The sequence below is a fragment of the Adiantum capillus-veneris genome, chromosome 5, assembly GCF_014529385.1.
Source record: "Adiantum capillus-veneris isolate H3 chromosome 5, ASM1452938v2, whole genome shotgun sequence".
NCBI lineage: Eukaryota > Viridiplantae > Streptophyta > Polypodiopsida > Polypodiales > Pteridaceae > Adiantum > Adiantum capillus-veneris.
Genome location: NC_140935.1, coordinates 95326991 through 95340279, shown reverse-complemented (window position 1 = coordinate 95340279; position 13289 = coordinate 95326991). Strand labels below are relative to the sequence as shown.

Below are 13289 nucleotides of genomic sequence, written 5' to 3'. Positions count from 1 at the left end.
TCATGTTTTTGTGTTGGAAGTGGTTTCAGGAATTTTCATCCTCGGAGATTCTTGAAGAAGGTAGACGCATGACTATAGACAAAGTTGAAACATTGAAGGAGCCACAGATGACTGTGTCGCTTTCAGCGCGGCCCAAAGATGCAAGCGTTGCAAACCTTTATGAAGTTCAAATATCACGCGACCCACACATCGGAGTGGGCCGGCGAAGAGTACTTTCCAGGTTTCCAGACGCTGTTGGCGATCTCCTGCGACGCCATACACTTCGGTACCAATACCTCACTTTGAAAAGGAGGGGATGTCAGGTGCACATCTGACCCTGTGTACCTAGACAAGCTACTACATGACATGGGTTCAGTCTAGTTCAGTCAGTCTAGAATAGGAAGTGATTTGGCACTTTTTGTGAGTCTGTTCGCAGACCGTGCATGTCCAGACACTTAGAGTAGATGCATATCCTCTGGTTGCACACAGCATGATCGTCAAATTTCCCAAAACCCATCAGGAGCATTTTTACAGTGCATAGACCTATTTTCCCTATTTTTGACATTTTTCACTTATTATTTTTTAAGGGACTTTTGTTGGGAACTGGGTAGGGCAATTTGGCCAATAATGTATATAAGAAGCCTAGCGCTAGCACAATCTAGCAGAAGAGTCAGTAGGAACTTCGGTTCAACAGGCAAGTTCGCAGCAAGACCCCCCCCGCAGACCAAGCGTTTTTGCACCAGTTGCAAAGCCTAGCGTTTTTGCACCAAGACCAAGATCAGCCCAGCGTTTTTGCACTGCAAATCAGTCCCAACAACGGTAGAACAGTTTTCGGCCCTAGCGTTTTGGGTTTGCAGATCAACCCTTGGCGTTTTTGCAAATCCTCCGCGATGGTTTCTCCAGAAGCAGCAGCGTTTTCAGTTTTCAGCAGTTAGACATTGCAGTAGAACCCCAAACCTCGCAGATCTCACCTTCCCGTAGCAAATCCTCGCCGCACGGTCAGATCCAGCACAGTTTGCAAATTCAGCCGGAAAACGCAGATTTCAGAATCTGCATTTTCAGTGCATCGTCATCGCATTGTCGTTATCGACATCATCACCCACATAGAGTCAAAATTCAGTAGATAAAGATTTGCAGATTTCAGCCCTTAGCATTTTCAGATTTCAGCCCGCCTCGTCGTCGTCCTCATCGATGTCGACATCGTCGGCAAGTCCAGCATTGTAGAGATTTGTGCAATCAATATTAGACCACTCTCGCCATAGAGAGTGCGGCCTTCGGAGGAGGGTTTGACAACTTGTCTGGTGTCGTAATCTTCTCTCTCTATCTCTCAGTCTCATGCACCTTCATTCACAGTGTTTACCACTTTGTTTGTGTCCATTGCACTCTCTCACTAAAGGAACGAAAGGCTCTCCCTTTCATAAGTAAAAGGAACCCTTGAGCACAGTTCAGAGCACTCATCTTGAGCAAAGTTCAACATTCACTTCCGTTGCACCTTACATCGAAAGCTAATTGCTGGATCATATTGGAATAACCAATGCTGACCAAGAATCATGTCGTAATAAGATAAAGGCATGACCTCGAAATCCAGTTGATCTGCATAATTTTGAATATCGAACTGCAACTGTCGAACTATTTCATCACAAGTTAAAATTGATTCATCTGCTAATTCCACATCATATAAGTGAGATGTCTTCTGAGTTGGTAAGCCAAGGTGTTGAACTCTTTGAGTGCTGACAAAATTAATGGAGCATCCATTGTCCACCAAAATGTTGATGGAGCGACCATTGAGAGTTCCAAGAAGACTCAAAACATGCTTTCAAAGGGGCTCCGAAACTGAAGAATTGCATTGAGCATGCTTCATAAGAATAATCGTATCCGCTGAGACATGAATTGTAAGACCACAGATTTTCCTTTATCTTGAGCAGAAGTTGGTTGTTCAGCATTCGATGATGTTTTCGCATTGGAATTTCTTTTCAGATTAGACGGATTTGGTCTCTTTGGACATTGAAACCATCTATTGTCACCACCGCAAATTGTACATGATCCTTCCTTCTTTGAAGTGGAAGAAGCATTTCACAAAGAACCTTGCTGAGTATTAGAACACCAATCTTGAGAAAAATCACGTCCTTTACCACGATCAAGTGGAGCAACATTTGAAGAAGATCTGCTTTGAGATTGTCGATCTTTAGAATAAAACCTTGAAGTTGAATAAGGCTCCATTGCGTGTTGCCTGAACTGAGATTGTTGTTGCTGATTTTGGTTGTAGCTTTCTCTGCGATTGCGCTTTGAAAAGTGAGCGCTATTTGAAGATCTGTCACCAGGGAAAAAATTCCATGTAGGGGGCCAATTATCGCCAAGACGCTCCACATAGGCAATTGCAGCATCCAAGGTGGTAGGGTTGTGTTTGTGCACATCGTCCTTCAGGTTGGGTTCAAGTCCATCGATAAAGCTGTGAAGTTTATCAAAGAGACTAAGAGTCTCTATCTCCAGAGTTAGCCTTTGGAACTCTATGATGTACGCGACCAAGGAACCTGTCTGGCTCAGGCGACGAAGTGAGAACCGGGCATGAAAATCCACATTGGTAGGCTCGAACGCCTTGTGAATAGCACGCCGGAATTTATCCCAAGAGGGTGTGTGTTTACCATCAGCAACTCATCGTTGCCACCAAAGAAATGTTGTATCCTTGAGCAGAGAGCTAGCAAGTGCAACTTTTTTACTCTCGACTAAGTCCGTGTTGGACAAGTAGACCTCCATTTTGAACAGCCATTGGTCCAGCACGCGCTTGTCACGGCGACCATTATAGGGCTCAGGCAGTTTAACATCCAGTTCCTTCTTCTGTGCAACATTAAGTAATTGAAGTTCACGATTGTCTACCTCTTCAGTTGGATCTGGCTCGTTTTGTTAATCCACTGAAGCTTCAGAAGAAGGTGTTGAATCAGCATGTGTAGTCCGAGAAGTTGTAGGACGATTCCGGGAAGAGTTTTGCGTCTACATCTAATCCAAACGACAGTGTAGTGATGCGAGGCTTGTGGAAAGTGTGGCCATCTGCTCCTTGATAAGAGTAAGGGCATCGTCAAATTGACCACCTCCATCCTGAAAATGCGGCATGGTTACGTCTCAAAGGGAACTCGAATAGGTGCAAGACTGGGTCAGAAACAGGTTCTCGAATAGGTGCTCCGTGAGCGGAAAGTGCCTCTGGAGTCGGGAAATCTGCAGCGAACTACCACTTCGAGTGCAAAGTGTTTTTTTTTTTTTTTAAAGACTAAATTGTGTCTATGTCCGATAGGATAGATATGGGTGCAATCAATTCTGTCGGCTGTGGGGTACACAACAGAGGCCTGCCAGCGCTCAAAGCAAAGAAGAGAGAGAGACAGCGTTCGAATTCCAGCTTGTTTTGTTTTTTTTACGTAAGTTAAATGAGAAAGGGTACTTTCACATGGCTCTTTAATTAATGGAAGTGGCCGGCCAGGTTGGGCACCCTCAGCGGGTTTAATAAAATAACTTGCACTAGCTTATTGTGGGTTTTAATAAAACCATGCGCTACTGTCTTAAGTCCCTAACATAAATTTTTTTACGAAGAGTTGCCAACGTACATGTGAGGGCAGCATTTGGTGAGGAGGCGCAAGGCTGAAGAGGTACGTCTGGTGAAGAGGCATGCAAAGAGGCAATTCAGCCAGCCTATGAAATTCAGCCCACAAAGGGGTGCGCAAAGGGGTATGTCGCCTTGGGGAAAGGGTGCGAGCATGGGCGAAGGTGTGGCTGTCTGTCAGGTCCGTGCCCTTTCACATGATTGGGTGGGAGCACACAGGTGTGCAGGAGTGCAATCCGATGAAGGGATACGCAGGGTTCTCCGGGTACGCCGCACTCATACACATCTCTCTTCTGTCTTTACTTATAGAATTGGAGCAGAAAAAATTCAATTACCTCATGCTCGTATGCACATGCGTACCACCTTTCTTCTGCTTCTATACAACTCCGGGAAGGGGATAGAGTGTAGCGGCGAGGGTGAGAGACAACCTTCGGGTCCTGGCAAAAAATTTGCTTTGATGCCACTGTGAGGATTAGAGGTGCTAATCCTATATTTAAGACTTAAAACTTCATACTTAAGATCAAACTGAGACTCAAAAGACTGTATGTGTGTCTCATTGCTTGAACGAATGCTTTTAAAACTGAGTACAATAAGCTCCTTACATAGGAGACGAAGAGACACAAATGAAAAGACACGTCTCATGGTGAAGAGACGCGACTTTAGACGTAAAGACGCATCCTTTCAGCGAAGAGCTGCAACCATTGGATGAAGAGTCGCAACCGTAGAGCGAAGGGGTGTGACCAATCCTCGAAGGAGTATGGCTTTTGGCGAGCGTCTTTTGGGTGAAGGAGTGTGACCATCCAAGCATAGGGGTCCTCCTTGGCATGGGACTTCGCGTATCTGCAACTAGGAGTAGATGTAATACTGTTAACATAGTCACAATTGTGACAAAAAACCTCTTGAGGAGAGTCTGAAGTGCCCTGGTAAGCTAACTGGAGAGAAAGCTAACTGGAGAGAGGATGACTACAACCTCTCAAAAATAGGCACGTCCACCAAAAGCACTATCAGCAACGGTAAATCAAAACCTGAACGACCAAAATGTTAAAGTTTATAGCATCTCAGGTAAATAGCCCAATCTGATCCCAATATTTATTTTGACTTTAGGTATTTATTTTTTACTAATTTGTCAAACTCTGGGTAGGGCAATTTCCTTAGGGTGTACTTGTGGCCCCCAAGGCTAGTATATTGTCACGTGACACACCCCAACCCTATGTGTCCGTGGACAAGCTACACCACAGCAGGGTTCAATCAGTCCGATCAAGTTAGATTAGCAGTGATCTGGCATTTTGGTGAGTCTATTCGTAGACCGTGCATACCCAGTCACTTAGCATAGATGCATATCCTCTGGTTGCACACAACATGATCATCGGAATTCCCATCACAATCCATTAGCATCAGTTAGGGGAATTTTCCAGTGCATTTAGCCTATTTTCCTATTTATTGGGATTTTCACTTATTATTTTTAAGTGACTTTCCTACAAAAGTAGGTAAGGCAATTTTGCTAAGTTAACTTATAAGCAAACCCAAGTTAGCACAAATTGGCAGATAAGCAGAGAGCACAACAGGCTTCCCCAAGCAACAGGTGTTCCCTCCCTCTCAGCAAGAACCTCCCCATCCCCTAGGCAAGGCTAGACCATCAAGCATACCGTTTTCAGCATAGAGCATCTTCTCCTCGCCGGTGTTTACAAGATCTGCAATCGCCATCTTCTTGGCTGCCCTAGCGTTTTCCTCACATGCAAAGATCGCCAGCAGGTAGCAAAAAAGGTCAGTGTTTTTCAGTGACAGCATCAGCGTTTTGCCATTCACTAACGCCAGAGAATCAGCAACCTTGACAGGGTTTTTTCAGCCCATATAACCTGTTGTGGCAGCGTTTCCAGCCAGTCTATCGACAGCCAGAACCAGCCCTGAAACGCAGCAGAACTCATATTTACAGCAAACCCTAAAAACCAGCATTTTCTGTCAGCAGCTATACCAGTGAATTCTTCATCAGTTCAGCAATAGGAAACAGTCCAGATCAGCCACAAAAGAGTCCCAGTTCCAGCCACGAAGCCGTCGTCGTCACCATCGTCGTCATCGGCATAGTCCAACAGCATCAGTCCTTTGCATTCGTATTGTACTCTTTCGTGCAATCAAGTAGACCACTCTCGCCGACGAGAGTGGGGCCTTCGGAGGAGGGTTTTACAACCCCTCGGTGTCGTATTTCTTCTCTCTCCTTCTCTCAGTCTCATTCATTTGCACGCACACTCTCTATAAGACGGAAAGCTCTCTCTTTCCCTAAGAACTAAAAGGAACCTTGAGCAGTAAAGATCACTAATCTTGAGGAAATACAACATTCATTCCGCTGCACCTAACATTGGTATTAGAGCTTTGGAAGTGTTCTGCATTACTCAAGGAAAGAACCACAAGAAATTTTTTTTGCTGCTTGTGATCGCACGAACCCAAGTTTACTTGGGCGTGCCGATTCCTAATCGTGTTTTGTTGAAGAGTGACAGGAATCCCAAGAAAGACGGGCTTGTCCAGCCTCCCCTTGTGGCTCTTTTCACTCATTGAGAGCGGACCGTGCACTTAGCGGCCGGCCAATCGACGTGAGGTGGGAAAAAGCAACCTTGGTGTGAGCGCAAGGCCGCCAAGGGGTGCGCCCGCAGAAAAGAGTAGAACTCGGGTGAAGAGAAGATCCTTCTCCAACGCGATTTGCAAGCGAAAGAAAACCTCAAGAACCCCAAGAACCTCAAGAACCCAAGATTCTCACGAATCAAGGACCTCAAGACCCTCAAGAACCCAAGTTCCTCGCGAGCTTAAGACCCCAAGATCATAGTGCATGGTCGTCACCCGAAGCGGCATGGATACTTTGCATTCAGGTGATGAGCATGAGAGAGGCGACGAAGGATTCTCCCCACCAAGAGGTTTTTCCAACCCTCCCCCTTCGCCATCTACGCCAGACCCTATGGAGGCAATGATGAAGTAAATGATGGCCATGATGGATCGACAGGACGACAAGCGCCTTGCTTTGGAACGCGAGCGCGACGCAAGAAAAGAAAGAAAAGAACTAAGGAAGGAAGAAGCCGCAGCAAGAAACGCAGCATTGGAGGCCGATCGTGCTGCGCATAGATTGGCTATGAAGGCCGAGCGTGAAGCTCAAAGGGAGCTTCGCAATCAAGAATTTATTGCCCAAGTCCTAGCCTCGAAGACCGAACCACCCAAAGATCGTGGAAGTTCGTCAAGTGCCGCAAGCCACGACGCGGATTCTAACCATCCAGTTATAGAAAAGTTGATTTTCAGTAAGTATGACGGTAATATGGATGCTATAGTGATTCATTCTTGGTTGCATCAATTTAATGCTTATTTTGCGACAACTAAGAAGACAAGCAATAGCAAAGTTTTGACGGTAGCTATGTACCTTGCCGGTGATGCCATTAATTGGTACCACGCATGACAAGAGGCACAGCTAGCAACGCACCTAAAGGCAGCCGACGATTTCACGCCCCTCTCTTTTAGTTGGGCTGATTTCGAAGACAAGCTCAAGGCGCGGTTTATGCCACCTCAGTACCTCGCACGGTTGAAAGACGATTGGAGCGCTCTCAAGCAAAATGGTATGCCGGTTATGTCTTTTTCTAATCGTGTTTTGCAGCTAGGTACCCAATTACGCATGTCGGATGATGAACGCAAAGAGGCTTTTCTCTTTGGATTGGACGAGTATATCAAGTACGATGTCGAGGTATTCGATCCAATCGATCTCAACAAGGCGGTAGCGATTGCTCTCGCACAGGAGATGAAGCACAACAAGGGAAAGCCTAAGGAGAACAAGACTTCCACAAGTACCTCGCAGACTCCTCAGAACGGTAAGAATGGTAAGAATGATAACTCTTCTAACCACTCTACCAACAGTATCTCATCAAAGAATTCTTCCAATGAATCTAAGGGTAAGGCTAACACAATTGTTAAAGTTAAGCTTACTCCAGATGAAAAGGTAGCACAAGGAATTGTAGGAGGTTACATCACTTCGGAAGAACAAAGCACGTATTCTAAGGAAGGTCGTTGTTTTCATTATCACATTAAGGGTCACATAAAAAGAACATGTCCTAAGCTTGAATCGAATGAATCTAAAGAACCCACAGCACCCACTACATCTGTCAATGCAATGTATGATAACACGATTGTGCCCACAGTTTCTCAGGACCCTCCTATTGATGATTCTCTCATCAAATGTTATGGTCGTACGTCAGGGCACTGTTTTGTCATATTGTTTGACCCAGGTAGTATGCATGATGTGATCAGCCCCTCTCTTGTTGAGAGAGCCCGCCTTGAAGTTAGTCCGAGGTCTCCTATCGAGGTCTCTGGCTTTCGTCCTGGTATGGACGCTATCATCACGAAGGAGTGCCTTGATGTGTTGTTTGCAATTCAACAGACTGCCTTCACTAGAAGATTTGTTGTTTCTCCTCTCTCAGGATGTGATATGATTTTAGGCATGAAATGGTTTAGTGAAATCAACCCTCTCGTTGATTCGGAGACTAGCACTTTAACTCTCAATGCCAAAAGTGATTCTCCTATTGTCTTTCATGGAGTGGATACTTCTCCTTCTCCATCTCTCATTGCTAATATGCAGGACAAGATTGAACGGATTCGGGATAAGGAGATTCTCTCAGTCTCTCTTTCTCCAAAGCAGGATACACAGGATTTGCATGATTGTTTGAAGCATGATGATGATTTGAATGATATTGCTAAGCATGATGATTTGAATGACAATGATTTGCATGATGATTTGGATGCCAATGATTTGCATAATGATTTGGATGACAATGAGAAGTATGATGATTTGCATGAAGAAGATGTGATTGTTCAAGGATGATGTGTTAGTTGATGCTTTTTCTAGCGAAGCTAACCTCGTTGTAGATTCGATCAATCACCAAGAATCGATCTTGGCTTTCGAGTCGAGATCCACAGATCCCCCACAAGACGATTCGATAGATCCTGAAGAAGCGATCTTGGCTCTCGAGCCTTGGTCCAAAGAACCATCACAGGAAGTATTAGGTGTTCGCATGATTGATACACACGCATTGTTCGAGTGTTTCATTCGTGACGGTTTCCTGTATTTTAGTCAGCATCGTTATGTGATCCCTTTTACTAGGGATAACATATTGCATGTTGAGCACGTTTCTCTCATGGATCAGCACGAATGTATGCGGATTGTTCATGAAAAGCTGCAAAGTTTGTATGTCAAGAAGTCACATTCCATGTCTCTTCCTTGGCATGACACAGTTTCCGAACGAGCACATGATAGTATGAGCACCAAGCATGGGCATTTCCATTGTGATTTGCCACAGTTGATTGATTTTGATCAAACAGAAAAGATTGAAGCGCATTGTTTGCATGTGTTTGATGAACGGGTTGTCACTCCGTCTATTTGTTTATCTACATTGCATGAACAGTCTTTGAGGAAGACAATATTTTTTTCCTTCACTTTACATGGAATGGGTATGTTCATGGTTTTGTGTTGAAGATTGTTTCAGGAATTTTCAGCCATGGAGATTCTTGAAGATGGAAGAAGCACGACTCTAGACGAAGTTGAAGCCAGAAAGGAGATTCAGAAGACTTTGTGTCGCTTTCAGCACGGCCCAAAGAAGAAGGCTTTGCAGACCTTTATGAAGTTCAAGTACCGCACGACCCACACATCAGAGTGGGCCGGGGAAGAGTCCCTTCCAGGATTCCGGATTCAGTTGGCGATCTCCCTCGACGCCATACAGTTCGGTACCAGTACCTCACTTTGAAAAGGAGGGGATGTCACGTGACACACCCCAACCCTATGTGTCAGTGGACAAGCTACACCACAGCAGGGTTCAGTCAATCCGATCAAGTTAGATTAGCAGTGATCTGGCACTTTTGTGAGTCTATTCGTAGACCGTGCATGCCCAGTCACTTAGCATAGATGCATATCCTTTGGTTGCACACAACATGATCATCGGAATTCCCATCACAATCCATTAGCATCAGTTAGGGGAATTTTCCAGTGCATTTAACCTATTTTCCTATTTATTGGGATTTTCACTTATTATTTTTAAGTGACTTTCCTACAAAAGTAGGTAGGGCAATTTTGCTAAGTTAATTTATAAGCAAACCCAAGTTAGCACAAATTGGCAGATGAGCAGAGAGCACAACAGGCTTCCCCAAGCAGCAAGTGTTCCCTCCCTCTCAACAAGAACCTCCCCATCCCCTTGGCGAGGCTAGACCATCAAGCATAGCGTTTTCAACATAGAGCATCTTCTCCTCGCCGGTGTTTACAAGATCTGCAATCGCCATCTTCCTGGCTGCCCTAGCGTTTTCCTCACATGCAAAGATCGCCAACAAGTAGCAAAAAGGTCAGCGTTTTTCAGTGACAGCATCAGCGTTTTGCCATTCACTAACGCCAGAGAATCAACAACCTTGACAGGGTTTTTTCAGCCCATATAACCTGCTGTGGCAACGTTTCCAGCCAGTCTATCGACAGCCAGAACCAGCCCTGAAACGCAGCAGAACTCAGATTTACAGCAAACCCTAAAAACGCAACAAACCCTAAGAAACAGTGTTTTCTGTCAGCAGCTATACCAGCGAATTCTTCATCAGTTCAGCAATAGGAAACAGTCCAGATCAGCCACAAAAGAGTCCCAGTTCCAGCCACGAAGCCGTCGTCGTCACCATCGTCGTCGTAACCATCGTCGTCATCGGCATAGTCCAACAGCATCAGTCCTTTGCATTCGCATTGTACTCTTTCGTGCAATCAAGTAGACCACTCGCCGACGAGAGTGGGGCCTTCGGAGGAGGGTTTTACAACCCCTCGGTGTCGTATCTCTTCTCTCTCCTTCTCTCAGTCTCATTCCTTTGCACGCACTAGATCCACTCACTTTGTTCGTGATCACCACACTCTCTATAAAACGGAAAACTCTCTCTTTCCCTAAGAACTAAAAGGAACCTTGAGCAGTAAAGATCACTAATCTTGAGGAAATACAACATTCATTCCGTTGCACCTAACATATATATTTTGATTGAGTATTTATTTTATTAATTTGTCAAAATCTGGGTAGGGCAATTTGCTTAGGGGGGTACTTATGGCCCCCAAGGCTAGTATATAAGCATCCTAGGCCCTCATTGTACTTCATCATTTTCATTGCTAAGGGTTGTTTAAGAAGTCTCTTTCTCTTTCTCTCTCTCTCACGTGCTTCTCTCCTTGGTTCATCACTTTTGCATCGTCAACTTTGACACAAGATCAGAGCCTTGGGCATTGAAGAGCACGTGGTGAGGTGTTAGCTCCTTGTCAGATCCATCCTACACACAACATGACACAAGCCAACCTCACACCTAGACAACGTAGTGAGCGGACATCAGACTCACCTCCCAACCATAGAGCGAATATAGGCACAACCTCAAGCCTGCAGCCAAGCGGCTAGCCTCTACCACAAGGGCTAGTGTTCCATACCACCAAGCCCACTGTCACAAAGTGATGATGTGGCATGCCCAACTAGAAGAGAAATGGCCGAGTGGACAAGAGGAACTCAACCCAAAAGATGGGCCGTGGGTCTACAAACTGAAAGAACTTTTAAAGCACCGACTGTGGGGCCTAACCTTAAAAATCCCGAAGCTTGAACTCTGGAGATGATTTCCATAAAACGCACTGACATGCTGACGTGGCATGCTGTAAGGATGCTAACGTGGCATGCTGTACAGATTTTCCCTGATTTGCGTTGTTGGTGCCACATGGTAGGCTGTACGGATTTTTGCAAATTGCATTGGCTGATGTAAAGTTGTCTGCAAATGCAAGGAGATTTGGGATCAGTTGGCATCTAATTATGAGCATTATACCCCTGTGGTGTGTGTTGCTTGCAAGTGCAGTTGACCAACATGCTGCGGCTCATGCTAACTCCATGCAGAAACATATCAATAAGATACTTAGCATGGGAAAGGAGATTGCTTCAAAGATCATGGCCATCTTGCTTCTAATTAAGTTACTACCATTGTATTTCGAATTTCTATTTTTCCTTGATTTACAATGGAATTACATATCAACAACAAATCCATTTACAACTTGCAGCAATGCTTCATTACACTCAACACCTGACCAAAGCAAGCGTTTTGAGTATGCAAACACTCCTAGCCCACATTTTTCTCTACCTCATTCCATCTCACTCAGTTACATAGTTTTACTGTTCATTTGCAAACTGCTTGAACATTCTTCTCACTATTGCTGCAAATTTGATTTTTGCATTACAGTAGGCGTGTGATTAATTAAGCAGTTTAGTGGAACAAAAGGGGAAAAGAAAGGTGGAACAAAATGCCTGTTACTTCGGTGGCAGAGTGCTTGACCTGCGACGATAGTTTTGCCATTACGTACAGCTCATGATCTTGCATCTAAAGCACCTTCTGGTGGGTGGGGAAAATACAGCTCACATTGGCTGTAATTATCAAGCTAAAACAGCTGAAGTGACTATGTGTGTGTGTGTGTGTGTTTCTTTTCTTTTCTTATTTTGGTTAGGGTTCTGGTTTTGGCCACCGGGGAGAAGAAAGGGTGGTGGTGGTGATACGCGCAGGGAGGGGGGGGGGGGGGGGTTGGATGTTTCTGATTATTTGAGCTTGCAAAAGATACATTGAACAACAAATTAGGTCATCAAATGCCAGAACCTGACCAAATCCATGCATTTGGGTTGCTAGGAATGACGCCTTGCACCCAAATTGGCTGCGATCGGTAGTCTACGGATGTTCCCGACCCAAAGGCGATGCGGCTGACATGGCTTAGATGGTCCTTGTTGAGCCCCAACCTTGTCTTTTCAAGGACGGCTATGCTTATGATGGATGCCATTAATGAAAGCAGGCCAATGACTCCAAGCGCTCTTACCCATTTCTGTTTTTCTGCCGCCTATCACAATCACATGGCAGTTTCTTGGTTAACAAATGCATTTCAATGTCAAAAGACCCAGACTGGGTTGGTTTCATCAGAATATGCCAGTATCAAGTCTGTGCAGGAGCTTAGAACGTTTGTATATACCTTCAAGTGGGATCTCTTTCTGCGTGCCATCTTCAAGTTGCCGGTCGCAGGCTTGCGCACTTCTTATAGCGAAAAGCGACACATCGAAGTTGCAAGAGGGCCTGTGGGCAGAAAGGAGATTTCAGTCCCCGCACAACGGAGTACTTCAAATTTATAAAGGTACGTTTTATTTTGGAAAATTACCAAAATACCCCTCAAATTTCAAAAATTCCCAAAGTACCCCCATAATTTGTCATAAATTCCCAAAATGCCCTTCAAATTTTTCAAAATTCCCAAAATACCCCTGGATGTGAGAGTAAATTTCTCCAAAAAAAAAAAATTGTAGCTTTTCATAAGAAGAGTGATTGTTTACCATACGGGATGCTAAAACTAAAATTTGAGTTGGTTATGTAGGCTTTGGAGATGAATTCCTTCATTATTTTTAGACATAATTGCCTTTTTTGGGAGGTAATTTGCAAAAAATTACATGCTAAGCACTTAAAAACCGATCTCAATTGTCAAACAAGAATAAAGATTAGAAAATCTTGAAGATCCAACGAAAATAGATAAAGGGGTATTTTGGGAATTTTTGAAATTTGAGGGGTATATTGGGATCCACAAATTAGAGGGGTATTTTGGTAATTTTCCCTTTTATTTTTTCTTTTTTGCTTATTTTTTGCTCTCTCGTTTTCTCTCTCTATAAATATGAGTTGATGAAGAAGGGAAAGAAAC

The 13289-nt window shown here is 44.4% G+C and overlaps 1 protein-coding gene across 7 annotated transcripts in view; it reads right to left on the bottom strand.

Moving 5' to 3' along the window:
* Positions 1–12730, bottom strand: part of LOC147457762 (uncharacterized) — a 105589-nt gene extending 92859 nt beyond the window's left edge. For 4 of the 7 annotated variants that reach the window (XR_015188140.1, XR_015188139.1, XR_015188141.1 and 1 more), the window contains exons 1-2: positions 12579–12730; positions 12220–12449 (exon numbers count right to left, since the gene is read on the bottom strand). Coding sequence is in view for 2 of the 7 variants with exons in the window: in XM_086512575.1 (XP_086368701.1) it covers positions 12220–12449; positions 12579–12608 (260 nt within the window). In the remaining 5 variants the exon portion in view is untranslated. Of the gene's footprint in view, positions 1–12214; positions 12450–12578 lie in introns of those variants that run through there. The other 3 variants (XM_086512576.1, XM_086512577.1, XM_086512578.1) reach the window with 3 other exon arrangements.
* Between the last annotated feature and the right edge of the window lie 559 nt (positions 12731–13289).